Source organism: Rhodotorula paludigena (assembly GCF_050403205.1).
Source record: "Rhodotorula paludigena JCM10292 DNA, Rt_paludigena_JCM10292v1_ctg41, whole genome shotgun sequence".
Classification (NCBI taxonomy): Eukaryota; Fungi; Basidiomycota; class Microbotryomycetes; order Sporidiobolales; family Sporidiobolaceae; genus Rhodotorula; species Rhodotorula paludigena.
The window spans coordinates 1-27,058 of record NW_027481417.1 but is presented as its reverse complement, the minus strand read 5'-3'; the positions used below and the strand labels follow the sequence as shown (position 1 = coordinate 27,058).

The following is a 27,058-nucleotide window of genomic DNA, read 5'->3' as shown; positions in this document are numbered from 1 at the left end:
ACGATGTGGTAGAGCAGACTGCTGGGAAGGACGAGAGAAGGGAACTACAGGAACGAAGGGGGCAGAGAAACAGAACATGTGGGAACGAACAGCCGGCAGGGGACAGAAAGGAGGAGGGAGCACACGCAAATGCGCAACGTCGCTCTTTTGGACGGGCAAGCGCGCGCGCGCATCTAGCAGGTCACTCAAAGAAGGCTGTCCCACCCATCCCCTCCCGTGCTCCCAGCCGGTTTCGCCCCCGCTCCTGCGCCGCCTCCCATGCCAAACAGCTGGTCCTGCCTCTTCTGCGCCGCGATCTGCGCCAAACTCTGCTTCTGCCCCTGCCCCGCACCCGCCCCCGCGCTGGACGCCTTGTTCGACCCGACGAGGTCAAACAAGTCGCTAAAGTCGTCGCCCTTCTTCTTCACCGGCTGCTGCGTGCTCGCGATGCTCGCGGCGCTCGCCCCGCCCGCGAGCGAGCTCGCGCTGCTCAGCGGCCGCGCGGAGGGGGTGGGCGTCGAGAACCCTGCGGTGGACGAGCCGGCGTTGCTGACGGTGCTCAGCCCGCTCGACTGCGGCTGGAGCGCCGGCCGCTGCTGCTGGAAGGCAGGCGCCGCAGCGGGACGAGACGCACCGCCGGGCTGGAGGAGGTCAAAGACGTTGCGGCCCGCCGTCGGAGGAGGAGGGGGAGGAGTCGCCGCCGCCGACTGGAAGTCGTCAAAGTCGTCGTCTGCCCCCTGACTACCTGCTGCTGCTCCTCCGAACTGCAGTGTCGGCGCAGCAGCTGCGGTAGCAGCAGGCTTGGGCGGCGCCGCGGGCGGCGGCGCGTCGTCTTCGTCGTCGTCGAACGAGAAGAGGTCGACGACGGGGGGCGGCGGCGCAGCGGGCTTGGGAGGCGCGGCGGGCTTGCTGCGCGACGCAGACGAAGCAGCAGCAATGGGCGTGCTCGACCGCCCTGCGCCCGCGGGGCGGCGGCGCGTGTCGAGGTCTTCGTCGTCGCCCGCGTCGTACTCTTCGAAATCTGCCGGCGAGCGCGAGTCCGAGAACCCTCCGCCGCCTCCTCCCCCTCCGCTCGAGAACCCGCCGCCGGTCGAAGACGAGCCGACGCCGCCGCCGTCCTGCCCGCCGTAGAACGAGTCGCTGCCAAACCCGCCATAGCGGCTCCCGGACGCGCTCGTAAAGCTGGGCCCGCCGCCCCCGCCGCCGCCGCCGCTGCCGAAGCCGCCGTCGTTGCCGACGCCCTGGTACTTGTTGCGGTTGGCCTTGGCTTTGCGGCGCTCTTGCCGCACGCGGTCGAGGTCCGACAGGAGCTCGCCGAGCTCCTTTGCGCGGTTGCGGACTGCGCCGAGGGGCAGGTCGTTAGTCAGGCCGAGGGTCCACGATTGCGCGGAGGAGAGAGCGCGTGGCAGGGAGGGCGCACCGTTGATGCCCTGGTCCTTTGCGTTCTCGTCGATGTAGTGGAAGTTGCGGAGGACGCGGATGAGGCTCAGGTGCGAGCGCGTGTCGTCGACGACGCGCTCCGAGCCGTTCTTGACGAGGTACCTGCCGGGTGGGTGCATGCTTCATGAGCCTGTCCGTGCCGAGATGAAGAGGAAATGCGGGCCCTACTCGAGGAGGACGAGGGCCTTGTAGATCTGGCGCCACTGGCGGGCCTCCTTCTCGGTGAAGCGCGAGTAGATGGTGGGCATGATTTCGTTGAAGAGCTGGAAGTTGAAGGTGGCCTGGGCGATGTCCTGCATCAGGGTCGAGCTTGCGCCCCTGTTGTGCGGGCGAGCGAGGTCAGTCAGGAGCTGGGAACGGGTTGAGCATGCGAGAGACGGACCAGGGCTCGTCGTTGGTGGCCTCGTGGACCTGCGGGAGGTGTGAGAGGTCAGTCTTGCGAGGTCTCGAGGGAGAGGACGAGGGGGGTGTAGTGTTCCTTTGTCTCGTACTCGGTGAGGTTGAGGGCGTAGGCCTTTGCCTTGTTGTAGGCCGACTTGACATCGTAGATGGTGATCTCCTGTGGCAGCGGTGACGATGAGCCGAGGAGGGGGAGGCGGGAGGGCGGGGTCGCGCGGTGGGAGCGGGCGGGTGGCGAGGAGGGTCGGGTGCGGCGGTGGTGCGAGGGTCAGTGCTTGCAGGGACCCGCACGGGCTGTGGAGGAGAGGGTGCGAGCGGGCAGAGGGGAGGGAGGAGACGGACGCTGGCCTGTTTGGCGAGCTGCTCTGCCTTTTCTGCAAACCAGTCCATGGTGGGCAGCTAGGGGTCACTGTGCCCTGCCTGCTTGCCGAGGGACAGCCGGACGGAGAGAGGGCGAGCGAGCGACGACGCGACGACGCGACGGAGACACGAAGGGGGAGCGGTCTGGGTTGCTGTCTGGCTCTCTCTCTCCCGCCGAGCCAGAGCCGCGCGCAGGATGCCCGGGGCAGCGACGAGCCAGCAGCGCGACCAGCTCTTTGCCCACTGGCGCACCGACAAGGCCAACAAGGTGCGCCCCTCCCCTCGTCGTCCTCACCACGCAGCCACCCCCACCCGCACCCGCTCGTCACGGGGACCGCTACTCACCCCGCCCCACCCCACCCACACCCACACAGACCTGCGTAGACTGCCGCGCACGCAACCCCACCTGGGTCCGTCCCCGTCCCCCTCCCCCTCCCCATCTCCTCCGGCGCACACTAACCCCTCGCACGCACCCACGCGCGCAGTCGTCCGTCACGTTCGGCGTCTACATCTGCCTCGACTGCTCGTCCGTACACCGCAACGCCGGCGTCCATGTCACCTTTGTCCGCTCGACCAACCTCGACATCTGGTACTGGCCCCAGCTCCGCGCCATGAAGTGCGGCGGCAACGCCGCCTTCCTCGACTTTCTCGCCCGCCACCCGGGCTCGTACAACCCCGCCTCGAGCGACACCAAGGAAAAGTACCTCTCGCGCGCAGCCCAGCTCTACAAGGACGAGCTCCAGCGCCGCGTCAAAGACGACGAGCGCCTCTACGGGCCCGACCGCGTCGTCATCGAGGGCGTCACCGACGCTACCGGCCCGTCCACCGACGCTTCCGCCGCCGGCGCCGCCGCCCCGGGCGACTTCTTCGACACGTGGGACGCGCCCGCGTCCTCTGCGCCGGGCACCGCGCGCGGCTCGCTCGCGCCCTCGCCCGCAGCCTCGACCCCGCCGCTCGTCGGCCTCGGCGGCGGCTCGCGCCCGACCACGCCCGGCGGCTCGCTCGCCGCCGCGCCCGCGCCCGCAGCCGCCCCGCGCACCGTCACCTCGTCGTCGCTCCGCACCGCGTCTTCGTCCGCGGGCGTGGGCGTCGGCGCACGGCCCAAGACGCTCGGCGCGACGCGCACCACGTCGTCCTCTGGCGCCGCGGCGTCGTCGTCGACGTCGGCTTCGACCTCCACTGCCGGAGCGGGTGCGCCGCGCGTGAGCAAGCTCGGCGGCGCGAGCAAGCTCGGCGGCGCGGGCAAGCTCGGCGTCAAAAAGGGCGCGGCGATCAATTTCGAAGAGGCCGAGCGCCGCGCGCGCGAGGAGGAGGAGCGCATCAAGCGCCTGGGCTACGACCGCCGCAAGGAGGAGGAGGAGCAGGCTGCGGCTGCGGCTGCCGCGTCTTCTTCGTCTGCCGCTGCGAGTGCGGCAGCGGGCAAGGCGAGCAACGGACGAGGGGCGGGCCGCCTCGAGGCACAGGCGGCGGCGCTCCAGGCCAAGAAGGACAGCGGCGAGATGGAGCGCCTCGGGATGGGCGTGCGCAAGCTCGGCTTCGGCCAGGTCGCCGGCATGGGCGGCGAGCAGGCGGCCAAGGAGGCTCAGGCGAGGGCAAAGGCGGCGCAGCGCGCCGCGTCGGGCTACGTCGAGCCCGGTGCGTCTGCTTTTCTCTCTCGCGCGCGTGACCGCCGTCTTCTGTTGGCACTGACTGATCGCCCTCGCGTGTGCGCGCCCTGCAGAAGTATCGGACTATGCCCGCAAGACGTTCGGCAACCAAAAGGGCATCTCGAGCGACATGTACCACCAGACGGGGTCGTACGACGCCAACGCGACGCGCGAGGCGCAGCAGCGCCTCCAGGGCTTCTCGGGCGCGACCGCCATCTCGTCCAAGTGCGCTCCCTCTCCTCTCGCTCCTCTCTTCTCTCCCCGCCGCTGACTTGACGTTTCCCCTCCCCTCCCCTCCCCGCGCACAGCCAATACTTTGGCCGCGACGAGGACGAGGCGGCCGAGTTCGAAGAGTCGATCCTCTCGGCCAACGGGTTTGGCAGCCTCGAGTCGTCGGCGCGCGACGCCGTCCGGCAGGTCATGGACGCGGCCGGGATCGACGACCTGAGCGACGTGCAGAACGCGCTGAGGAACGGGGCCATGCGCGTGCGTCTTCTCCATACATGAGCTCTCGGATTCGCGGGCGAGGCTGGCGCGCGGACGGAGTGCTGATTTTGAAGGGAATGCAGCTCGGCGACATGCTCGCGCGCTACGCCTAGAGACGCTTCTTCCGACTCACTCGATACCCTCCGTCCTCGCTGCATGGCTCCATTCTGTCCCACTCTGCCCCACCATCACCCCGACCGATCGATCGACCTCTTTTTGCGTATTCCCGTCCTCTCGTTCGTGCGGGTCATCTTTTGTCTTTTCTTTCTCTCTGCTTTTCCCCCCACTTTCTCTTCTTCGTCTCGCAATGCACGCTCACTCTCTGTTGGACACGCCCAGTCGCGAGAAAGGGACGCGAGACAGAACCGTATGCGAGATGCAGCGAGAATGACCGGGAAGAGACTGACGAGGCACTGAACGAGAGGCTGAGAGGGGGAGATACCGTCTAGGCTTGCGCGCCCTTCTGCTGCTCCTTGAGGAACTCGTCGTGGAGCCTGTTCGAGGTGCGAACGGACTAGTCAGTACCGCAGCTCTGGGCCAGCGACCGGGGCGCTGCAGCCGCGACACTCACTTCTTTTGCGCCTCCCACTCCTTGCGCAGCTTCTTAACCCTGCTCTTGGGCAGCTCGGCGCCCTCCTTGTCCTTGCTCGGCACGCCGTCCTCATCCCACGCCGAAAACTCGTCGCCGCCGCCGCCGCCGGCGCCGCGGAACATGTCGCGCGGGTCGACGCGCCCCTTCTCGAGCCGCTCGCGCCGCTTCTGCTCGGCCGCCGCGGCCGCAGCCGCTTTGCGCGCGGCCTTCTCGGCCACGGCGGCGGCTTTGGCGTCGCGCGCTTCGCGCAGCTGCTGCGCCGGGACGAGCTTGACGATCGCGCGGCCGTCTGTGCGGTTCGACGCAGCAACTCACCGGGTCAGTATCGAGTACGAGGTCGAGTACCACGGCCGGACAGAGAGCGGGAGCAAGAGACGCACCGTCCTGGTCGTCGAGCGCGACGCCCAGGTCGACCATGTCGGCGTCGCGCAGGCGGTCCGTGAGCGCGAGGATGTCGGCGCTCGACGCGCCCGCCATGGCGAGCTGGCGCACCTGGTCGCGGAAGGACGACAGGGCGCGGAGGTACGGCATGAGGAGAGCCTCGCGCTGTTCGCGTGCGGGTCGAGGAGGAGAGTCAGCGCTGCAGCTTGGCGTGATGACGAGAGAGACGCACGTCGACACCCTCGCCTTGCCCCTCGTCGGCCTTCTGCCCCCACCCAATCGTCCGCTCGCCCTTCGCATCGACGGGGCTGCCCTCGCCGAGCCCAAACATGCGCAGCATGCGCGAGACCCACTCCGAGACGGCGAGTACCGCGGGGATGTTGACCGTGTTGCGGCCGCGCGAGAGGTAGATGTTGGTCTGCGACACGAGGTCGAGGAGCGTCTGCAGCGCGGTGGGCGTGTCGAACGAGTCACAGAGGGCGGCGCGGAACGCGACCTGCGCCGACTCGAGCCTTTGGGGAGGACGAACGTGAGTCCGAGGCATGCCAATGGCAGCGAGCGAATGTCACGCACTTGGCAAGCAGTTCCTTCTCCGCCTGCTCGTAGTGGTGCTGGCCGTCCGAAGCAACCGCACGCTCGGCAGCTTCGCTCGCGAGCGCCTTGACGATCGCGAAGAAGTTCTGCGGGACAATCGACTGTTGAGAATCGCGCCACAGCAGAAGTCAAGAGGCAGACGCACATTCAGCTGCGACTCGGCGCTGCGGACCTCCTGCATCGACGACTCCTTGAAGTCGAGGCGCGCATTCCAGTTCTGGAGGAGGAAGGCAAAGCGGAGCTGGCGCGCCGAGTACTTTTCGAGCGCCTCGTCGATCGTGATAAAGTTCTTGAGCGACTTGGACATCTTGAGGCCCTCGATGTGCAGGTGGCCCGTGTGCAAGAAGTAGTTGACCCATTGGCGGCAGTTATGGAAGGCCTGTGCAGCGAATCAAATCCTTCGTATGAGTGCCTGTGCTGATCATACGCGCGCGAGGCACCATCAGGAGAAGCGTGACGCGCACCTCGCTCTGCGCCAACTCGTTGTCATGATGCGGGAACGCCAAGTCGACGCCGCCCGAGTGCACGTCCATCCCCTCGCCGAGCACCGCGCTCGCCATGACGCTGCACTCGATGTGCCAGCCGGGACGGCCCGGCCCCCAGGGAGACGGCCATGCCGGCTCGCCCGGCTTGGACGACTTCCACAGCGCAAAGTCCGACGCGGAGCGCTTGCCCGTGGTCGAGGTCAGGGAGCCTGCGAACACGGCGAGAATCAGCGCGTATACCGGGTGAGCAATTGTAAGCGGGGCAACGCACCCTCGCCGTCCTCGAGCAGCTCGCGGTTGCCCTTGCTCCACGGCTGGAGCTTGGCGTACGTATGCCGCCACTCCTCGTCGCCCTCGCCCTCCTCGCCCTTGGCGCCCTCGAACTTGACGGTGTCGAACCAGACGCTCCCGCCGCCCTCGTACGCAAACCCACGCGCGACGATCCCCTCGACAAAGCTGACGATCTCGGGGAGGTACTCCGAGACGCGCGTGAGCGTCGTGGGGCGCTCGATGTGCAGCGCCGACATCGACTTGAAGAACGAGTCCTCCCAGAAGGCGGCGAGATCGCGGAAGACGGCCGGGTCCGTCACACTCGCGCCAAACTGCGTACGGCGGAGCCCGTGTTCAGTCAGAAGCTCCTCCAGATTGGAGACTCGCTGACAACCACCGAAGACATCGCGACGCACCTGCTTGTCGAGCCACAACCCCATCGCATCGCGGTTCGCCTCGATGAGCGCCTTGGCGTCCTCGACCGACCCGTTAGCCTTCTGCTCCTTGTCCTGCGCCTCGACGAGCGCCGCATACCCGCTCTGCGCCGACGACATGTACATCGAGAACTTCTCATTCTTGACCTTCTCGGCCTCGAACCATGCCGGGTCGCTCGCGGCGCGCTCTTGCAGCGTGCGCCACGCGGCGGCGGCCGACTCGAAGGACGAGTCGGCGACAGGCGCGGCGAGCGAGGCGGAGAGCGTCTTGGTGAAGTAGGCGGTCCAGGCGGTCGAGACTTCCTGGAGAACGCGAGAGGAAAAGGGGGCCGAGGACGAGGCAAGCTCGGAGATGTACTTGTTCAGGAGGTGCGACTGGCGTGCGCGAACGATAATCTGCAATTTAAGACGGTCAGCGCTGCGAGGACAAGAGGAAAGCGCCGCGGAGGTGCACCTTGTCATCGACATCGGTAATGTTCATGACAAAGTTGACCTCGTAGCCGAAGTAGTCGCGCAGGATGCGGCGCATGATGTCCTGAGCCATGTAGTTCCTGCTCGAGACAGCTCGGTCAGCGTGGTTTGACGGGCTGAGCGGCAGGAAGGAGGTCGCACCTGGCATGGCCCATGTGCGACGCATCGTAGACGGTCGGCCCGCAGTTGTACCAGCTGACGACGCCCGGCTTCTTCGTGATGAATTCGACCTGCAGATACTGTGCGTCAGCTCGCGTTTGACGCGGTCTACTGAAAGGAGCGCACCTTTGAGCGGGTGAGCGAGTTGTAGACCTTGAGCTCCGGCTCCGGCTGGGCGCGAGTCGGCAGCCGCCACGAGTCCTGAGTAGCCTTGCCCTTGTTTGGCGCGTCCTGGGGCGCGGTTGAGGCCATGGTGCGGGTTTCGAGGTTGAGGCGATGAAGGCGAGGCGGAGAAGTGCGAGCAGCGAGCAGGGGCAGCGGGCGGGAGAGAGAGCGAGGCAGAGAGGTCCAGATGCGCGTCGTCGTGCGTCCCAGCATGCACTGCGCCCGCTCAGAGCTCGACAAGGTCGCGAGTCAACCGCTTTCCCGTGCTTCCGCCAAGTCGACCTTCTCCCCGCCGCCCTCTCGCGCTTTCCGCTCTGGTCGAGTGTTTCTAGGTCTATGCAGGTCCGGAAAGGCTAGGAACGCGCGCACGCTACCGTTTTAACCCGGTGATGCCGACAGAGACTGGCCTCTTCCCGTCGCTGCGCACCTTCGAGGCGATGCGCCCTCACCGGCTCTGCTGACGAGGGCTGGAGGCTGCGAGATGCCGGAGGGCTTGCAGCGAGCTGCATACGCGTTGTTCCGCTCGGCGAACCCTCCCTCAGGGGCTGATTTGACCGGACCCGGCTCCCCGTCCCTTTGTTTCGAGAGCGGCCTTTGTCCCCGGGAGTCGATGCAACCCCGCTTCTGCTGGCCAGGGGAAGCGCAGCGACAATGGCCTCTGCCCGCTCTGCTCGATTTGCGCTTCCTGCTTCCTGCCTTCCGGCTGCTCACTGCTGCCATGGCGACCTATCCGCCCTCGTCGCCCGCAACTCCGCCTCGCTCTCGCATCCACACCCCGACAGCGTCGCCCTATCTGCACCCTGGCTCGCCGCGCAATCTCACTCCGTCAACTCGGTCGCCGCGCCTTGGGCAGGCTTCCTTCGATGCCTCGCTCGTCGATCCCCCGCAGCCGCCATCCTACACCGCCTCTCCGCGCCAGCTGTTCCTCGAAGACGAGCATCGCGCACCTTCACCGGCAAGTCACCCGCAAGCATCTGTTGAGACGCTGCACATCGTCTCGGGTGACGGTGTGAGCAAGCCGGTGCAGTGGGAGCTGGGAGAGGAGGAGCAGCAGGGCGCTCGAAGGCGTCCACCTCAGCTCGATCTCTCCAACACGACGGTCGCTGTTCCTCACCTCCGCTACTCGACCACCTCCGACGCACCCTCCGCGCAGAGTAGCGGCTCCGACTCCAAGCCGCCTGCCGGCCCGAAACAGCCGCCTCTCCGCCCCCGTTTCCGCCTCCTCTTTTCCCTCACCTCCCGCCGCACCTTCTACACCGTCATACTCCCCGCGCTCGCATGTGGCATCGTGACCGGCCTCGTCCCGCCCTTCATGTCGCAGCAGCTCGGCGACGCGATGCAGAGCTTCACCGACTACGCCGCCGCGACCGTCCCGGGCGCGTCGAGCGAAGCCGTGCAGGCGGCGAACCGCGCACTGCTCAAGGCGATGCAGACGACCGCGATCAAGCTCACGGTCGCCGCAATCGTCATCTTCAGCGCGTCGACGGCCAACATCTCGCTGTGGGTCGTGCACGGAGAGCGCGTCGCGCACGAGCTCCGCCTCAAGGTGTACGACGGCATCAGTCGGAAGGGGATGGAGTGGTTCGACCTGGGCATGGGCGGCGCGGTGGGCGAGTCGGGCGACAAGAACGAGAAGAAGGAGGAGGCCAAATCGGATGCGGCGGGCTTGATGGGTCGTTTCACCAAGTGCGCTTCTCTCCCACTCTTTCTGCGCGAGCCCGCTCACCAGTATCACACGCTCAGGGACACGGACGACGTGCGCATCGCGACCGCGCAGACCCTCGGCCTCCTGCTGCAATACTGCTCGTCGACCCTCTTCTGCCTCATCCTCGCCTTCTACCGCTCACCGCGCGTCGCCGCCGTCGTCCTCGCGACAATTCCCGTTGTCATGTTTGTTGTCGCTCTCACTGAGCGCTTCGCGGCACCGCTCGCCGACAACAATCGCGAGACGACTGCCCGGTGCACCTCGCGCGCCGATCGCATCATCGGCGCGATACCGACCGTCAAGGCGTTTAACGCCGAGGACGCCGAGCTCAAGGGCTTCAAGGACCTAACGAAGCGCGACTTCACAGCCTACATCAAGCTGCACTTCGTCTGGGGCACGCGCAGCGGCGCCACCTCGTTCCTGCTTATGGCCATGTTCGTACAGGGCTTTTGGTACGGCGCCCACCTCATCCGAAACGGCGAGGCGACGACCTCGACGGTCAACACGGCCTTTTGGGCGTGCATGCTCGGCTCGTCGTACCTCCAGAGCGCCATTCCCTCTCTCGTCACGATCGAGAAGGGCAAGGTCGCGATGGCGGGTCTCCTCGCCCTCGCGCAGGACGAGCCAGCCCCCTCCGCCGTCCTCGCGCGCTCGCCGCCTCCGACTGCTTCGTCGGGCACATTCCGCCGCCGCCGCTCTCGCGGCCGGCGTCCCGCCTCGGGCGGCTCGCTCGATGAGAAGCATCATGCCGTGACGTTCCCTGGACGGGACTCGAAGACCGACCTCGCCGTCGTCCCGCTCTCGCCTCCGCCGTTCCAGCTCGCATCACCGCCCGCGACCGCCTCGCACACGCCCGTCCTCATCCCCCTCGCCGGCGCAGGCACGCTCTCGCGCCGCCGCGGTGCTGCGCCGCGCGCGCTGCGCAAGCTCCGCCCAGCGACGTTCTCGGGCGAGCTTTCGCTTCGCAACGTCACCTTCCATTACCCTACCCGCCCAGCGCCTGCCCCGCCCGCGCTCGACAACGTCTCGCTGTACTTTGCCGCGCGCGAGACGACCTACGTCGTCGGCACGTCTGGGTCGGGCAAGTCGACGGTCGGGCAGCTCCTCCTGGGGCTGTACGCGCCGGAAGAGGGCCGCGTCGAGGTCGACGAGCAGGGGCTCGAATGGATCGACGAGGAGTGGCTCCGCGGCCACGTCGCGTGCGTCAGCCAGGGCGCGAGCGTCCTCTTTGACGGCACTGTGCACGACAACGTCGCCGTCGGCGTCGTGGGCCAGCTCCAGGAGGACGAGACGCGCCGCCGCCGCGAGGACGTGACCCGCGAAGAGGTCATGGCCGCGTGCCGCGGCGCCCTCATCCACGACTTTATCCGCGACCTGCCGGAGGGCTATGACACCTGGCTGAGCGGCGAGAAGGGCGCGAGCTTGTCGGGCGGACAGCGGCAGAGGCTCGCAATTGCGCGGGCCTGGATCCGCAATCCGACCGTGTTGATTCTCGGTCCGTCTCCCATGTCTCCCACTCTCCTGGAAAATGGTTCGACTGACACGGTCCTCGCCTGCAGACGAGGCGACCTCGGCGCTCGACGCAACTTCGCGCCTGCTCGTCAACGAGGCGGTCAAGCGTTGGCGCGACAACCGCACGACCATCATCATCACGCACGACCTCGCGCCCATCGGCGCTGACGACTTCGTGTACGTCATGGCGAACGGTCAAGTCGTCGAGCAGGGCTACCGCTCCGAACTCGAAGCGCACGCCGAGGGGTTCTTCGCGACCCTCGCCTCCACTCAAGTCGGCGGTGCGGCTGCAACAGCTGTCGAGCTCGACGGCGAAGCCGAGGTGCTCAATCTGAGCGATGGCGACGACGATGAGACGATTGACCCCAGCGTCCACGGCACGCCTCGCTCGGCGCCGACGACTCCTCGCATCGGCCACCCCTCGCCGCACTCGACGCCGCGCATTCAGATTGACGACGTCGACGAGGAGCGCGCCAGCAAGCGCTTCTCGATCCCGAGCGCAGCCGGCCTCTTCTTCGCGTCGATGGGCACCGACAACGCCGTGCGCGCCAGCCGCGAGCTCCGAGACGCGCGGCGCGTCTCTGCCAACTTCAGCCTAGGCGCAGGTGGCTCGCGCTCGCGCTCGCCATCTCCGTCGCCATCGAGCCGGCCGATGTCGCGTGCTTCGAGCAATGACCTGCTCCCACCGTTCGACCCGACTACGGCTTCCTCTCGCTCTGTAAAGACGCTCAGCCGCACCAACTCGGAGATGTCGCTCAAGGCGCTCGAGGTAGTCGGAGCCGCAGCAATGAACAGCCGCCGAACAGGGACGACGCGCATCAAGCATCGCACGCTCACCGAGGACGAGCTGCAGCGCTGGGCGCAACGGTCGACTGTCGACGGCGCGCAGCATGTCGTCGAGGTCAAGCAGGACGAGGACGAGCCGCTCCGCCCGATGATGAGCATGACGCAGCTCATCAAGCGGTACTGGCCCACTATCCCCAACAAGCTTCTCTTCATTGTCGGCATCACGCTTTCGGTCGCTGTCGGCGCCTGCACGCCCGTCTTTTCGACGTACCTCTCGCAGGTCATGAGCAACCTCGGCAACGCGAACGCCAACAGCGTCGTCACGACGGCCGCCATCGTCATTCTCCTCGTCGCCTTCTTCGAGGGTCTCGCCACGTTTGCCAAATTCTACTGCCTCGAGCGCTGCGCCATGGGCTGGTGCACTTCGCTGCGCCGTCGTGCTCTCGGCTCGGTCGTCAAGCAGGACAAGGCGTTCTTCGACCTGCAGGAGAATTCGACGTCGAACCTCTCGTACAGCATCATCAAGGACTCGGAGGACGCTCGCACGCTCGTCGGGACCATCATCGGCCAGCTCGTCGTCCTCCTCTCGATGCTCACTATCGGTATCGTCTGGTCGATGGCGATCGGATGGGAGCTTACGCTCGTCGGCTTTGGTCTCGCGCCCGTCCTCGTCGTCGTGGTGCGCGTTCAGACGTCCATCCTGAACCGCCTCGAATGCGCCAACAAAGTCAAGCGCGAAAATGTCTCAAAGCGCTTCCACCAGGTGCGCAGTGGCCCGTCCGTCGTCTCATCGCGACTGAAGACTGACTCGTTCTGCCTTCGCAGACGATCGCCAACATTCGCCCAATTCGTGCCATGTCAATCCAGTCTGTCTTTGCGCAGACGTATGAGCAGACGGCGGTTACGGCTCGCGTCGGCGGAATCAAGGCGGCGCCGTTCATCGCGTCGGGCTTTGCGTCGACGTACACTCTCACGTACCTCACCGAGGGTACGTCCGCTCCTGAAATGTGCTTAAGGCTCCCTCGCACTGACGTCCCTGCCTCACTTTCAGCATTGATGCTCTACGTCGGCGCCCTCCTCGTCACGAGCGGCCGCTACACCTTCTCCAAGATGCTCCAGGTTTTCTCGATCATCATCTTCACGGTGACCTTTGCCAGCGCGCTCATGAACTACCGTAGGTCCCGTCTCCTTGCATTCCTGCGCTCCCACGTCAAAGACTGAACGCACTTGGTCCCCGCAGTCCCCGGCATGGCCAAGTCTCTTCGCGCGGCCAACGACCTCCTGCGACTGCTCGACCTCCCGACTGAGACGCGCGAGTCTGAAGGCTGCATGACCTGCCCGATCTCGGGACACGTCTCCTTCAGCAACGTCGACTTTGCATACCCTTCGCGGCCGGACGTGCCCGTCCTCAAGGGCGTGACCCTCGACATTCGCCCGGGCGAGACGGTCGGGATCGTTGGCGCGTCCGGGTCGGGCAAGTCGACGCTCGCAGCGCTCCTGCAGCGGCTGTATGAGCCGACGTCGGGCACGGTCCTGCTCGACGGGCGGCCGCTGAACCGCACCGACGTGCGCTTCCTCCGCTCGCACATCGCCGTCGTGTCTCAGCACCCGGCCCTCTTCGACCTCACCGTCGCCGAGAACATCGCCTACGGGCGGCCCGAGGGCGTCGTGCAGCCCGACGTCGAGCGCGCCGCCCGCCAGGCCCACATCGACGACTTTGTGCGGTCGCTCCCGCGCGGGTACGAGACGTCGCTCGGGGAGAACGCGGGCCTGATCTCGGGCGGGCAGGCACAGCGGCTGCAAATCGCGCGCGCGCTCGTCGGCGACCTGCAGCGCGAGATCCTCATCCTCGACGAGTGCACGAGCGCGCTCGACCCCGAGAACCAGCGCGCCGTGATGGAGACGATCGGCAAGGTCAAGGAGGGAAGGACGACGCTCATCGTCACGCACAAGCTCGCCGTCATGGAGCAGTGCGACCGCCTCGTCGTGATCGACAACGGCCGCATTGCCGAGACGTGCGTACCACTTCCCGACCGCCTACACGCGGGCCGACACTGACGTCGCGGTCCTTTTGCAGTGGCACGGTGGCCGAGCTCCGCTCAAAGCCGCACGGCGTCTTCGCAACGCTCGCTTCGGGAGGAGAATGGGAGTCTTCGTAGATATGGATGTGCTTGCTTCTGTTGTATCGATTAGACAGTCCTCTTTCTCAACCTCTCTGCCCGACGAGACAACAAAGAGAAATAGATACAGACTCGTGGCCGGGTTCTACGAGCCGAGCCATGCGTTGATCTTCTTGCGCTTCTTGTCCTGCAAGACAACGCATCAGCATTGTTCACCCCGTCCTTGAGAGCGTCAAAGCGAGAGCGTGCAACACACCTCCTTTGCCTGGCGGAACTTCTCGACCTGCTTCGAGCTAGGCCTCCGCTTCGCGCCCTGCTCGTCCGTCTCCTCCGCGCCGCGCTTGAGCCCCTTGCCTGCAAGGCTCGCCTCCCAGCCGGCGACTTCGGTACTCGAGCGTCAGACCTTCCACTCCACGCGCAAGGAATGCAGTGCAGCGGAACCGAGACGCACCGTCGTAGTACGCCTCCTGCTGCCTCTGTCCCCTCTGGAACTCTCCAATCCGGTCCGGCGTCAGCGCCGGGTCAGCCTGGAACCTCCCCGTGCGCGCATTGAACCGCGCCGTCTGGGTCACGCTCGCGCCGCCGCCGCCGGGACGAGAGCGCGCGGCGGCGGCCGGGTCGAGCCAGGCGAGGTCAGGGTCGATCTCGGGCAGGGCGTTCGGGTCGGAGGGGGCTGCGGATGCGGGATCCGCGGAAGCGGGAGCGGAGGGAGCGGAAGGGTCTGTGGGGGCAGTCGAGGTGGAGGCGGCGGCGGACGAGGTGGACGCGGCGGGAGCATCGCGAGGGTTGCTCCAGGTGGTCTCGCCCGTCTCGGCGTCTGCCAGTTGAGCCGAGTCAGCTTATGGGCGAGACGAGATAGAGAGAAGGGACGCACTCCAAAAGTACCAAGCGTTTGCTCTGCAAGAGGGAGGCCAGGGTGAGCGATGCTGGGAGGGGGACGAGGGGAAGCGGACGCGCTCTTGGCTGAAGACGGCTTGCCATGCGTCTTTGGGCGGCTCCGGAGGTTGTTCCTGCTCTACTCCACCAGCTGCATTGCCCTCCTCTGCCTCCTGTGGTTGTTGTGGCTCGTCGTTGGTGTCATCATCGCGACGAGGCGAAGCAGCGGTGGATTCGCCCTGTGCTGCTCCGGGTGAAGCGGAGGCGGGCTCAGCCTGCTCGCGAGCATCTGAAACGTGCTCTTGTGCTTGTTCTGGCTCTGCACTCGGTGCCATCGCGGTGTGTTCGAGCGAGACGATTCATCTCTCGCTCGCTCCGGCTCTTTGTATTCGCTCGACTGCGCTTGCGGGGATCTAGAGTGTCCGTACGCGCTCAAACTCGCCCTACACACGCTCTATAGGCTCGTCCCGCGCCCTCTCGCCGAGTTGCGCGACCCACCCCACCGGTTCTCGGCACGTGCGGATCTCTCCCTCGCGCCGCTCGTCCACCCGCGGGACTGTACGCGAGCGAGCGCAGCCCGCCATGATGCACGCGCTCGAGCCCGTCGCCGAGGAGGACGAGCTCCCCGCCGCGAGCTCGTCGTCGGCGACGCCCGCAGCGTCGTCGGGAGCGTCGCAGCGTGCGCACGCCCGCCAGCACTCGCGCATCCACGAGCGCAATCTCTCGGCCTTCTTCCCGCGACCGGGCAACCGCGCGGAGGGCTACGGCGCAACCTACGACGACCCGCACGCCCGCCAGCCCTTTGTCGCCCCGACGACCACCCTTCCTTCGTCCGCTAATTCGCCGGCTGGGCCCTTCCAGACACCGCCAAAGTCAGTACAGGGACGACGAGGGCACCACCATCGCCACTCGGTCTCACACAACCTATTCCCCTTCCTCGACTCGCCCACGGGCACCGACGCTTCCGGCGCATCGCCAGTAAAGCACCCGCTCACGCCGACCAAAGCTGCCGAGGATCAGCTCCCTGCGCCGTCTGCGTCTTTCCGACAGCGCTACGGCCACCTGCCGCTCCCGATCCGCCTCGTCCTCTACAGCGCGCTGCATCTCCCACCCTCGCTGCGCGGGCTCGTCGCGCTCGCATGCGCGCAGATAGTCGTCGGCGCGGCGCTCTGGGTGCGAGGGCAAGCGGGCGAGAGCCTCGCGACGACGGGGCTCGGGTACGTCGTCGTGTTTGACGGGATCGGCGCACTGTCGTGCGCGCTGCTCGAGCGGGGTGGAGGGTACGAGAGCCTGCTGCAGGCGCTGAGCTCGCTCAAGGACTCGAGCGTACGCAAGCCATACGGGTGAGCGCAGTTCCAACCTGTACACCATCACGAGTAAGAGCATTCAGTGCTCACCACGCCGCACTATCAGGTCTGCACGACTCGTCACGCTCTCGCACTTTTCGCAGGCGGTCTACCTCCTCTTCTCGGCCGTGTACGTGTGCAAGGAGTCGATCGAGCACGTCCTGCTGCTGCACGGGCCGCAAGAGGCGAGCGGAGCACACGGGTCCGGCCACGGTGGAGTCGGACACGGCGAAGGGCTGGCGACCATAGGCGATGGGCACGATGCGTGAGTTTGCTCAGCCCAACGCCTGCTCCTTTTGTGCTCACCGCCGAACCTTTCGCAGCATCGCTCTTCCTCGTATGGCTCTCCTCGCCTGCGCCCTCTTGTCCGCCTTTCTCGCCCTCTTCCTGCACAATCACGACGGCCTCGCCCGCGCCATCCGCCGACCAGCTCAGGCTGCTCCGTCAGGCGGGCGCGAGCACGGTGTCGAGCCCGCTGGATCGGGCTCGTCGTCGATCGACCGACTGCTCAACCCCTTCTCGCTCACGGTCATCACCTTTGCCGTGGCCTTGCTCGGCGCATCTCTCGTCCTTCCATCGTGCGTTCGCCAGAGCCGACATTCTTCAAGTGCACGCCTGCTCACATCTTCTTCCGCTCGTGATGACAGCGCCCAGCTCGCGTCGGTCGACAAGGTCCTCGCCCTCGTCGAGTCGGTCGCGATCTTCTACGTCGCGCAGCCCGCAGCGAGCGAGACGGGGCGGGTCCTGCTGCAGACGGCGCCTGGCCCCTCAAGTCGGGCGGAGAGAGGCCTCCGGGGGATCTTGAACGAGGTGAGCTGGCGCCCTCATGCCTCAGGTGTTCAGGAGCTTTTCATGGCAAATCACTCACCTGAGGTTGTCTTGGCGTTCCCACAGCTCGAAGCCTTACCCTCGGTCGCCACCCTCGACCCGCCCCACCTCTGGCAGCTCTCGACCACCACCTCCGCCTCCTCCCCCTCGCTCATCGCAACCATCTCCCTCGCGCTCCACGCGCACGCCTCAACTGACGCCGAAGTGCTCGACGTCACGCGGTGGGTGCACGAGCGCGTGCAGCGGCTCAATCAGCGCCTCGGCGAGCGCGGAGCGGGAGAGGGCAAGCTTGAAGGGGTCGAGATGGTCGACGTGACGGTGCAGGTCAGGAAGGGGACGTAAGGGACATACACTGAGAAGGCTGTTGCACAGACATGTGATGCTACCGTTCGTCGTAAGCGACAAGGGTCGAGGCTGGATGGACAAGGGGCCCGGCGGCGCCAGAGACTTGTCTTATTGCTACTCTGACCCGCTTTCGCAGCACTCGCCGTCCCAGGCGAGAATTAGGACACGCAGCAAAAGAGAGACCGCTCGAACGGACACACAGTGCTCAGCGCGGCAAAAGGTATTGACGTCTGTGAGATTCGAACTCACGCCCTTTCGGACTAGCGGATTACTGGGTAACCTTAAGCTAGCGCCTTAGACCGCTCGGCCAAAACGCCTATTGATGTCTCGAAGTCATTCTGTGCATTTACATAGACTTTCTTCAAGTCAATTTGTGCATTGACATAGGCTTGCGCAGCCTCCCGGTCTACAGTTGGTCGTCGCGAGACAGACTGCCGGGTCCACCTGCACTTCAGGGCTTGCCGATCTTTCGTGGGCCACGTGTTTGTAAGCAAAAAGCAAGCCCTCGCAAAGCAAGAGGACGCTGCCCGCCCGGGACACGGTGGCAAAAAGGTGGTGGAGAAGCAGGGAGTTGAACCCTGGACTTCATGCAAGCACAGACAATGCGAAGCAGGCACTCTGCCACTGAGTTACATCCCCATCCTGAGGGCAGTGGCAGAGCGTGTACAACTACATAATAAAAACGCTGTGTCGGTACCCCCGGACGCTTCTCTCTTTCCTTCAGCAGCCTTTCACACGCTAGCATGCACCGTTGAGCCCATCCTCCCGGCTCCGCGATGCGGTAGCCCGAATCATATGCATTGCCGCGATGCAAGGGCGGTACAACGAGAGGGAAGACAACAATGGACGAGAAGAAAGGCGAAAGATGAACAAGACTAAAGGTTCCTAAGTGCACACCTTCATCGCGAGCTTCTCCACCCTCCGCTTGAGCTTGCTGCGCTCCTTCGTGCAGTCGAGCCCGTCGAGGCGGACGAGCGAGGGGCTCGACTCGAGCACGACGGCGCGGTATGCCGCACGGCGGTGATACCACTCGTCGGGCATTGCGCGGCGGAACTTGGTGTCGAGTTGCGCCCACGGTGTCGGGGCGACGACAGCGGATGGCCCTTCCGGGCCAAGAGACGAGAGCGACGAAGGATGCAGGATACGGTGCTCGGCATGAGAGGGGAGCAGCGAGTCGGAGGGCGGGCCAAGCGGCGGGTAGTACGCCAATGTGAAGGGGTTCATCCTGCATTCGTGTAGATGACGCGAGTCAGACTCGCTCGAGCGAGCAGGGCAAGGTCAACGCACCGCAAATCGACAGCTTCAAGCTCTGTCAGCGAGGCCAGGACGCTCGCCACCGGACGGGCCTTCGTCAGTCGCGTGCCGACCGCGCTCAACTTCGTCAAGCGCGACATGCCCTTGAGCGGTTCGAGGTCGTGCACGAAGTTGTAGTCGAGCGTGAGGACGCGGACGTTGGGGACGACCGAGGCAAAGTTGTCCGGCAGCGACGTGAGCTGGCACATGGCGAGCTCGAGGTAGACGAGATTGTAGAATTTCTCCGACGGGAAGGACGACGGAAGCGGGTCGCCGGAGAGGTAGAGGCGCTTGACATCGCGGATGTGTGGCATCGACAGGGTGCTGCAAGGTCGAATGGGCGCGATGAGCATCGTTGAGTAGTTTCGAGAGGACAGCGATACGTACAGGGCACCGCCAGACTGGTCCCGCACACTCAGGTTCTCGAGCTTGCGAAGCTGGTCCGCGCCGTGCAAACCACCCAGACGCGCCGAATCGACATAGAGCGTCCGCAGCTTGGGGGCGAACGAGACGTCGAGATCCGAGATCGGGTTGCTCGACAGACGCAAGACTCGCAAGCGAGGCATCGGCTGCTCCGGCTCGAATGCCACCAGCTCGTTGTGGTCTGCGGGGGGACAGAGTCAGTTGGGCAGTCCTCATCGTGTCAGGCTATGCCGCACGCACCCAGGTCGAGCGTCGTGAGAGAGACAAGCCTGTCGACATTGCGAACACTGCGGAGCGCGTTGCGCGAGAGATGCAGCGTTTCGAGACGGGACCTGCCAAGGACCCAGGTCAGTACGTCCGCAAAACGCATGTCAAGTTGAACGAACCAGCTCGTGGTAGCGAAGTCGGCAGTGTCGAGCTTGTTGCCCTTCAGACTGATGCGGACGAGCGAGTCGACGCCAGCAAGTCCGTCCAGGCTGGCGATCTGGTTCCCATCAGCCTTGAGCTCGCGCAGATGCCGCAAGCATGAAAGCTGGTGGACCGAGTCGAGCTGATTGTAGCTGATGTCGAGGCGCTCCAGGTTGGCGAGATGCTGGAAGGACGTGAGGGAGGAGAGGCGGTTCATGGAAACGAGGAGGGTGCGCAGAGTCGCAGGAATGCCAGTGAGGTAGGAGAGCTCATTGGTGTTGCTGTCATGAGCGGATTGTGTCAGTTCTGAAGGGCACAGGTTGGGAAGCTGGCCGCACAGGTTGACCTCGTCAAGACGCGGCAAGAACTCCTTCATCCGCACGACACTCTCGGCCTTCTTGCTGCTGAGGTCGATGCTCGCGAGATGTTCCCAGTCTGGCTCGAACGGTTCGACATCCGTAATGAGCTGGAGGAGACGGTCGTGCGAAACGCCGAACGAGCATTCCGTCAGGAAGGTGGCGTTGCCCTGCTGCGAATGCGTTCGCGTGAAGCTGCGCGAGCGAGGGCGCGTATCGAGAGGCGACGTGCTCGCCGACGAGATGACGACCGATGTGTTGGGAGGGATGCGGCCGAAGTGCTTGCCGAAGGGCGTTTCCTCAGGGCCTGCCAGCTCGGGATGTCAGCACAAGTCATGTCCAGCCAGGACGATGCTCTCACCCTGCGCGAGATCGCTCAGCGCCGCACCGATCTTCCGCGACCGTGTTGACGGCGCTTCGTGCAGCGCAAAGCTTTGCTGCGTAACGGTGCGGTTCGGGTCCTCCTGCTCGTTGCCCTCCTCGCTCTGCGTCTCGAACGCCTCGTCAAACTCGAGGGATCCGGGTCCTTCGGCAAACTCGTCGCAGCTCGAGGCCGAAGCGCCCCGCAGCTCGAATTTGAGCCTACTGCCTGCCGAGAAGGGCGCGCCGCTGAACGGACGGGCGGAAGTCTGGACAGGCACGAGGCCTTCGATCTTGCCGGTCGTCTTGCCGTCCGAGAAGCTGACGCTGCGAGGGACGCGCGGTGGTTCCGAGGTCGCGCGAAGCGGCGTCGAGGTGGCCCCGGACGCAGGCGTTGCGGTCTGCGGGTCGAAAAGGGCGCGAGCGGGCTTAAGAGCCGAGCGCGGCAGGGCCGGACCCGACGCTATGCGCGAGCGTGACGAGTGCGCAATGGAGCGGTCTGCCGGTGCGGGAGTCGACGGTACGGTGCGGCCTGCCAAATCAGCTGGCAGTGTCGCATGAGGTGGCGCCTCGGCGGTCAGATCGTCCTCGCAGTTGTTGTCCGGTGGTGCGGTCCCATGCGCCGCTGCGTACAGCCCCAGCATGCTCGTCTCGGCAAGTTCGTCCCCGTCGACCTCCTTCTCTCTCGCTGCCTGTACGTCCTCCTTCTGCACACCGACAAACAGCTTCGACGCCTCCTGACGCTTCTTGTCGCCCTCTCCGCGCCCCCATGTCGCCGAGTCCTCGCTCTCGAGGACGAGTTGCGGGCCCTCGGCACCCTCGTCAACGGGGCGGTGCTCAGCCGGCGGGGGCTCGAAGTGGCACTCGCTGGCCGGCGAGTCGGCGTGCTCGACAGGGGCAGGGGCAGGCGCAGCGGACGAAGGCGGGAGTGGGGGCGTGCCCTTGGTGATGCCGAGTCCGCTCAGGTCGACGGCGCTGTCCTTCCGTCCGGCGCCCCCGCTCTCGCTGCGCGTCCTCGTCCGCGCGCGCCCCTCTGCGCGCCCGAGCGAGCCGCTCCCGTCGCCTGCATGCGGCAGTGCATCGAGGTCTGCCCGCGCAGGGCTCGGCGCGGGCGCGACGGTCGATCCGTTGCCCGAGCGGAGTTCGCTAAAGTCGCGGAACGGGTCCTCCTCGTCCTCCTCGTCCGCTTCTTCGATGATGGGCGTCTCGGCCGCTTCGCTCGCGTCGGGCAAAGCATCGAGCAACGGCGACTCGCTTGCGCCCAGACTGCGCCGCGGCGTGCGAATCCACCGCCCCTTCTCCTGGTCGAAAACGAGACCCTTGGCGCGCGCGCTCGCGCCAGCGCTGGCGAGCAGGCGCTGCGTATCGGCTGACGAGGGGTGCAGCGTAGTGAGCGAGGGCAAGCGGGCGTGACCCTTCGTCGGGCGTGACGGTGCGGTCGAGGTCGACTCGGTGTCGGCGTCGGTGTCGTCTGCGTCCGAGCCAAAGAGGCCCCTCGACGCGCCCGTCGCTTGCTGCAAGAGCGCGGTTGCGCCACTGTTGGGCCCTTTAGCGCCCTTCTTCTTGGTCGCCGAGAGAGGCGTGCGCGCAAAGTGCCGTCGGCCCAAACTGCCGCCTTTCTCTTTTGCGGCTTTGACGCTGGGAGGCAGGCCGAGAGCGAGTGGTGAGCCAGGCGGGGGCGCATGCGGGGCGAAAGAGGAGGATGAGGCGGAAGGAGCGGGAGAGCCGAGCGCGGAGCGGATCGAGGCGGACGCCGCAGCCGCGAGATGCGGAAGCGGAACGGGCGAATGGTCGCGAGGAGGCGAAGTGGGCGGAGTCGTACTGACTGCTCGTCGGAGGCGCGGCGGACGAGGAGGTGATTCCTGCACAGGGACGGTTTCGGTCAGTTCTCGAAGGCGAAGCTGATTGCTCTGGGCGTTCAAGAGCCGAATCACCTCAGCGAGCGACTGCTCTTCATTGCTCGCCGTAGCGGCCTTCCTCCGCAGCTCCCTCTCCTCAACCCGCCTCCGAATGCGCTCCATCAGCGCATTGGCCTCGTCGAATCTCTCGCGCGTCGCGAGCCTCGTTCCGCCGGGCGAGCGCGGCGAGCGCGGCGATCCTGCGGAAGACGTCGCGCGAGAGGGCGAAGATCCTCCTGCAGAGGGGAGAGGCGGGAGAGAGGGGAGGCGCGCCGTGCGCGAGGACATCGCAGCGGTCGATGGGCTCGACCTCCGCGCGAATCGCGGACGGGAGGACGACGACGCCGAAGCGCTGAGGACGGAGCGGCGGTGCGATGCGCTTGCGCGAATCCGTGCAGCCGAGCGGGAGGGCGTGTTTGCCAGTGCGAGCGCGTCATTCTCGTCCTCGTCCTCCTCGCGTAGGACAGACAGGTCGCCCTGGCCGCGCGCTGTCGACGCAGCAAACTCGCTGCGTGGGCTGAGGCGGATGCGCTTGGCCGAGCGCTTCTCGCCCTCATCGCCGAGGAAGCCTTCCTCGCTCTCTTCGCCCGGTGCGGGGCTCAGGGACGAGCCGGCCGGCGCGCCGCCGAGCAGGTATGATTCGCGGTGCGAGGCGAGGTCGTCGATCTCGTCAACGAGTTGTGCGAGGTGCTGCCGCGTAACCGTGTCGTACGAGGGCTGGAAGAGGCGGAGAGGTGAGGGGGGCGGAGGCTGCTTGCGCGAGGAGGACGACGCAGAAAAGACGGGTGAAGGAAGCGGGATGCGAGCAGGCGAGGAAGGCAGCAGTCTCGGCGGTGATGAGGTGATGGGAATGTCGAGGTGCGCAGTCGGCCCAAGAACCGAAGGCGGTGACGGCAGAGCTGACAAGCTGCCGTCGGGAATATGCAGCCCGCCGCTGATATCGTCCTCCTGGGAGAATGACGACGAGTGCTCGTCTTCGTCACTGCTCCACCCGAGCCCAGGCTGGCCCGGACCCTCGAGCCCGAGACCGTCGAGCCCCGCCCTACTCTGACCTTCTTCCTCGTCCTCGTCCGAGAACCCCTCCGACTCGGACGTCGCGGTCGTCGTCGACCCCGCAGCCTGCGGAGGCGGCACGAACGGCACATCCTCGCTGCTCTCGGCGCCCTCGTCCGTCGCACCCGCAGGCGGCTCGACTGCGTCGCCCGCGGTCGAGCGCTTGAGGAAGCGCTCGCGCCTGCCCGGGCCCGTAGGCGCCACTGCTGCGACGGGCCGGGTCTCTTCCTTTGCACGGGGCGTTTCGGCAAAGTGAGCAGCGGCCGTGGGCGTCTGCGGCGCGTACGCCTCGGCGTCCTGAAGCGGAGCGCGCGTCGACCGAGCCAACGGGGTCGACTCGGTATCGGTGCGCGGCGGAGAAGGAGAGGGCGAGAAGTGCGGGAGCGATTTCCAGCTCGTGCGCGGGACGGGATTGGGCGGCGAGAAGGTGAATGCGGGGAGCGAAGGCGCTGGCTGCGTCGAGTGCGGCAGAGGCACGGCTGTAGGCAGCACAAGATGAGCATCATACGCCAAGGCAGCCATCACAGAAAGGACATACGCTGTTCAGGTGGGCTCGGCGGAGCAAAGAGGCTGAGCAAACCCGTCTTGCCTTGCTCGTGCGTCGGCGCAGCTCCTGTCGCGTCAACACCGCCGTTCTCGGCAGCAGCAAAGAGGCCCGCGTTCGGCCCTCGTAGCGCCCGGACAGCCGCTGCGAGCTGTCCCTCGTCCTGCCCTTCAGCGCCACCGTCGCGCTCCACGACCGAGTTGTAGACGCATGTCCCGCCGGACCCGGTCGACGCGTCCGCCTCTTGCACATCTTCGCCGCCGTCGTCGTCGTGCGTACGCGCAACAGAGCTGTCGGCTGACTCGAGGTCGACGACGGACATGTCGCGCGTACCGTCGCCGCGGTCGGTGGTCGACGCGGCGGTGGATGTGACCGAGGCGGTGTATGCGTGCCTCAGGCTGCTCGGCACGCGTGGCTGGGTCTTTGGCAGGGAGGCATAGGCATAGGCGGGTTCAAGCGGCGGGCGAGAAGGGGTCGCGGCGGGCAAGACGGTGCGGTCGGGTGCGAGAATGGTCGTCGAGCCCGCCGAGGACGCGGCTGCCGAGGGCGGAAAGGTGAAAGTGCTCGGCAGAGTGGATGCAGGCGTCTGTTCGGGGCTTGCCGTGTCGTGCTCGGGGACCCACTCCTCATCCAACTCGTCGGTCAACCAGGAGGGCGTCGTTGGTGGATCTGGCCGCGGAAGTCCCGCTGCGCCCTCGCGCACGGTACTCTGCTGAGGCGGAGGCTTGGTCGGGGTGTCGTACGCGGCAGAAGAGGGCGAGGGCGAGTCGTTCGAGCCGAGTTGCGAGAGGAAGTCGAGTGAGGGCGGGGGCGGAGTCGCGGGCGAGGCGGGCGACGACGTAGACGAGTCTGGCGAGAAGTGGGTCGCAGGCGAGAGCAGGAGCGCCTGCATCTCGTCTGCCCGTTTGCCCTGCGCCGGGTGCGACGCTGCCTACGCGGGGCGACAAACAGACGCGCGAAGCACGCGCTGCTGCTGCGCCTCTCCTGAAGTGCGCCGAGTCGTCATTAGTATCCTGCACGAGCACGCGGAACGCAGCAGCACCTCCCCGACCTCGCTCTCACACACCATCCTGAGCCGAGTGGGCCCTGCACAGGCGCTACAGAGCACGCGATGGTGCTCGTGCCGACCCCACTCGCGGTCATAGTCGCCGGCATCCTCTTGGCGTCGGGTCTCTCCGTCACCACCTTCGCTGCCATCCAGCTCGTCCGCAAGAAGCTCCGCTCGTTCGCACAACCGCAGCGCGTTCGCGCACTCGAGCGCAGCCTCGGTCTCACCCGCGAGGAGGCGCGCAACAAGCGCGTGGTCGGGTTCTTCCATCCGTACTGGTGCGCCTTGCCCTCCTCGTCCAGTACTCGCACACAGGCTGATCGGCTGCCATCATCCAGCAATGCAGGAGGCGGTGGCGAGCGGGTGCTTTGGACGGCACTCGCAGCCATGCAGCGCGACCACGGCAGCGACACCGTCTTTGTCGTCTACTCGGGCGACGTCGGTGCCGGCGAGGGCAAGGCGTCCAAGGATGAGATCCTTGCAAAGGTCCAGGTGCGCAAGAGCGGAACGAGGCGCAGGATGACGCGCTGACCATGATGACGCCGCCAGACCCGCTTCGGCATCTCGCTCGCTCCCGCCTCGCTCCTATTCGTCCCGCTGAGCTACCGCTGGCTCGTCGAAGACTCGACATGGTCCCGCTTCACCCTGCTCGGGCAGAGCTTGGGGAGCGTCTTGCTCGCGCTCGAGGCGCTTGCAGGGGTGGAGGGTGTCGTGCCCGACGTCTTCATCGGTGCGCCGATACTACAAAGACAGCCGACTCGCCCCGAGATTCGTCTTACGAGCTTTCGTACGCAGACACGATGGGCTACGCTTTCACATACCCGCTCGTCAAGTGGCTGTACGACATTCCAGTTGGGAGCTACACCCACTACCCGACCATCAGGTACGGCCCCACCATCCATCACTCCACATTCGTTGACGATCCCCTCTCAACAGCACCGATATGCTCGCCCGTGTCCGATCCCGTCGGGCGGGGCACACGAACCGCTCCTCCGTCGCATCGAGCGCGCTCCTCTCGCGCGCAAAGCTCGCTTACTACGAGCGCTTTGCGCGCGCGTACGCCTGGAGTCTGGGAAATGCGGACAGCGTCATGGCCAATTCGACGTGGACACGGCGGCACCTTGAGGGCTTGCTGGGTGTCGCCGAAGGAGCCGACGCTCCGGGTATGTTGCTTGGAGACGCAGCGGGCGACAGCGGGGTTAGGAGGCGTAAGGGCGGCGCAGCAGAGAAGCCGCAGCCGAGCCGCGCTGCGATGCCTACAGCGAACGCACCGACACGTCGCGTGCGCACCGTCTACCCACCCTGCGACACAGATCACCTGTCCGCCTTCCCGCTCTCGACCGCCTCGCGCATCCCCTCACCCTCGTCTCCCATCACCATCTTCTCTCTCGCGCAGTTCCGTCCCGAGAAGGAACACGCAACCCAGCTGCGCGCCTTCGCAGCGCTCGTCTCGCCCTCGCCCGCTGGTCCTGCACTGCTCCCACCCTCGATCGACCCCGCGCGCCTGCGTCTCGTCCTCGCCGGCTCCGTGCGCAACGCGTCCGACTCGGAGCGCGTCGAGTCGCTCCGCGCACTCGCGCAGGAGCTCAAGGTCGACTCGCAGACAGAATTCGTCGTCAATGCGCCGTTCGACGAGATCTGCGCGCGGATGGAGCGCGCGAGCATAGGGCTGCATACGATGGTGGACGAGCATTTCGGGATCACGGTCGTCGAGTTCCAGGTGCGCCTCTGCTTTGCTGCCCTGCTTTCCTGGCGCGCCGCTGATTACGGAGACGTTGCGGACCAGGCTGCGGGCCTTATCCCCCTCGCGCACGCCTCGGCGGGCCCGCTGCTCGACATCCTTGTCCCCACCCCTTCAGGCACACCAACAGGCTTCCTCGCGCCCTCTCCCTCCCTCTCCTCCTCACCTGGCTCGCAAGAAGCCGAGCCCCTGCACCTCTCGTTCGCGCGGTCGCTCGCGCACATCCTCGCGCTCCCTGCCGCAGAGCAAGACGCGATCCGGTCTGCTGCGCGAGAGAGCGCAAAGGAGCGGTTCGCGGTGAGTGCGTTTGAGCGCGGGTGGAACGAGGGGTTGGAGGGGTTGCTTGCCGCTGTGTCGATGAGCAAATAGGCAGGATGCGAATCGTGGAGCGCGCAGTGTACATGTGTTACAACGGGATGTGCTGCTGCAAACCGGTATAACAGAATGGGGTAGGAGAGAGGCAAGTCGGTGCGAGTGCAGGTCTAAAAGCTGCGATTGCGGCTGCGACAGGGGCGGGGCTGTGTACAGGATATGCTCAAGCGGGATGGGGGGGGG

At 66.2% G+C, this 27,058-nt stretch overlaps 8 protein-coding genes across 8 annotated transcripts; 4 read left to right on the top strand and 4 right to left on the bottom strand.

Annotated features, from left to right (window-relative positions):
* Window positions 1–185: 185 nt before the first annotated feature.
* ENT3 (Ent3p) lies at window positions 186–2,208 on the bottom strand (the record flags this gene model as incomplete). Its single annotated transcript, XM_076650796.1, has 6 exons — window positions 186–1,318; window positions 1,400–1,521; window positions 1,588–1,737; window positions 1,802–1,830; window positions 1,880–1,978; window positions 2,161–2,208. 6 exons carry the CDS (start codon window positions 2,206–2,208, stop codon window positions 186–188), a joined length of 1,581 nt encoding a protein of 526 aa, XP_076503603.1.
* Window positions 2,209–2,374: 166 nt separating this feature from the next.
* Window positions 2,375–4,423, top strand: GLO3 (ADP-ribosylation factor GTPase-activating protein; the record flags this gene model as incomplete). The annotated part of the gene is made up of 6 exons (XM_076650795.1): window positions 2,375–2,446; window positions 2,553–2,588; window positions 2,664–3,813; window positions 3,899–4,049; window positions 4,133–4,310; window positions 4,394–4,423. The coding sequence occupies 6 exons, from the start codon at window positions 2,375–2,377 to the stop codon at window positions 4,421–4,423; spliced, it is 1,617 nt and encodes a 538-aa protein (XP_076503602.1).
* A 332-nt stretch (window positions 4,424–4,755) lies between these two features.
* Window positions 4,756–7,948, bottom strand: CRS1 (cysteine--tRNA ligase; the record flags this gene model as incomplete). The annotated part of the gene is made up of 12 exons (XM_076650794.1): window positions 4,756–4,804; window positions 4,882–5,191; window positions 5,283–5,448; window positions 5,516–5,795; window positions 5,857–5,963; window positions 6,023–6,256; window positions 6,342–6,571; window positions 6,634–6,964; window positions 7,049–7,462; window positions 7,521–7,617; window positions 7,679–7,767; window positions 7,823–7,948. The coding sequence occupies 12 exons, from the start codon at window positions 7,946–7,948 to the stop codon at window positions 4,756–4,758; spliced, it is 2,433 nt and encodes an 810-aa protein (XP_076503601.1).
* A 631-nt stretch (window positions 7,949–8,579) lies between these two features.
* Window positions 8,580–14,023, top strand: JCM10292_000384 (uncharacterized protein; the record flags this gene model as incomplete). The annotated part of the gene is made up of 7 exons (XM_076650793.1): window positions 8,580–9,547; window positions 9,605–11,061; window positions 11,126–12,627; window positions 12,690–12,852; window positions 12,916–13,038; window positions 13,105–13,879; window positions 13,942–14,023. 7 exons carry the CDS (start codon window positions 8,580–8,582, stop codon window positions 14,021–14,023), a joined length of 5,070 nt encoding a protein of 1,689 aa, XP_076503600.1.
* Window positions 14,024–14,129: 106 nt separating this feature from the next.
* Window positions 14,130–15,195, bottom strand: JCM10292_000383 (WW domain-containing protein; the record flags this gene model as incomplete). Its single annotated transcript, XM_076650792.1, has 5 exons — window positions 14,130–14,171; window positions 14,241–14,365; window positions 14,436–14,801; window positions 14,859–14,881; window positions 14,942–15,195. The coding sequence occupies 5 exons, from the start codon at window positions 15,193–15,195 to the stop codon at window positions 14,130–14,132; spliced, it is 810 nt and encodes a 269-aa protein (XP_076503599.1).
* Window positions 15,196–15,445: 250 nt separating this feature from the next.
* Window positions 15,446–17,376, top strand: JCM10292_000382 (uncharacterized protein; the record flags this gene model as incomplete). The annotated part of the gene is made up of 5 exons (XM_076650791.1): window positions 15,446–16,203; window positions 16,274–16,471; window positions 16,530–16,784; window positions 16,854–17,016; window positions 17,101–17,376. 5 exons carry the CDS (start codon window positions 15,446–15,448, stop codon window positions 17,374–17,376), a joined length of 1,650 nt encoding a protein of 549 aa, XP_076503598.1.
* An 888-nt stretch (window positions 17,377–18,264) lies between these two features.
* On the bottom strand, window positions 18,265–24,606 carry JCM10292_000381 (uncharacterized protein; the record flags this gene model as incomplete). The annotated part of the gene is made up of 9 exons (XM_076650790.1): window positions 18,265–18,604; window positions 18,667–18,996; window positions 19,060–19,276; window positions 19,336–19,427; window positions 19,482–19,784; window positions 19,842–20,166; window positions 20,221–22,081; window positions 22,154–23,649; window positions 23,709–24,606. 9 exons carry the CDS (start codon window positions 24,604–24,606, stop codon window positions 18,265–18,267), a joined length of 5,862 nt encoding a protein of 1,953 aa, XP_076503597.1.
* Window positions 24,607–24,825: 219 nt separating this feature from the next.
* ALG11 (alpha-1,2-mannosyltransferase ALG11) lies at window positions 24,826–26,872 on the top strand (the record flags this gene model as incomplete). Its single annotated transcript, XM_076650789.1, has 6 exons — window positions 24,826–25,040; window positions 25,101–25,254; window positions 25,312–25,492; window positions 25,558–25,645; window positions 25,699–26,482; window positions 26,549–26,872. 6 exons carry the CDS (start codon window positions 24,826–24,828, stop codon window positions 26,870–26,872), a joined length of 1,746 nt encoding a protein of 581 aa, XP_076503596.1.
* Between the last annotated feature and the right edge of the window lie 186 nt (window positions 26,873–27,058).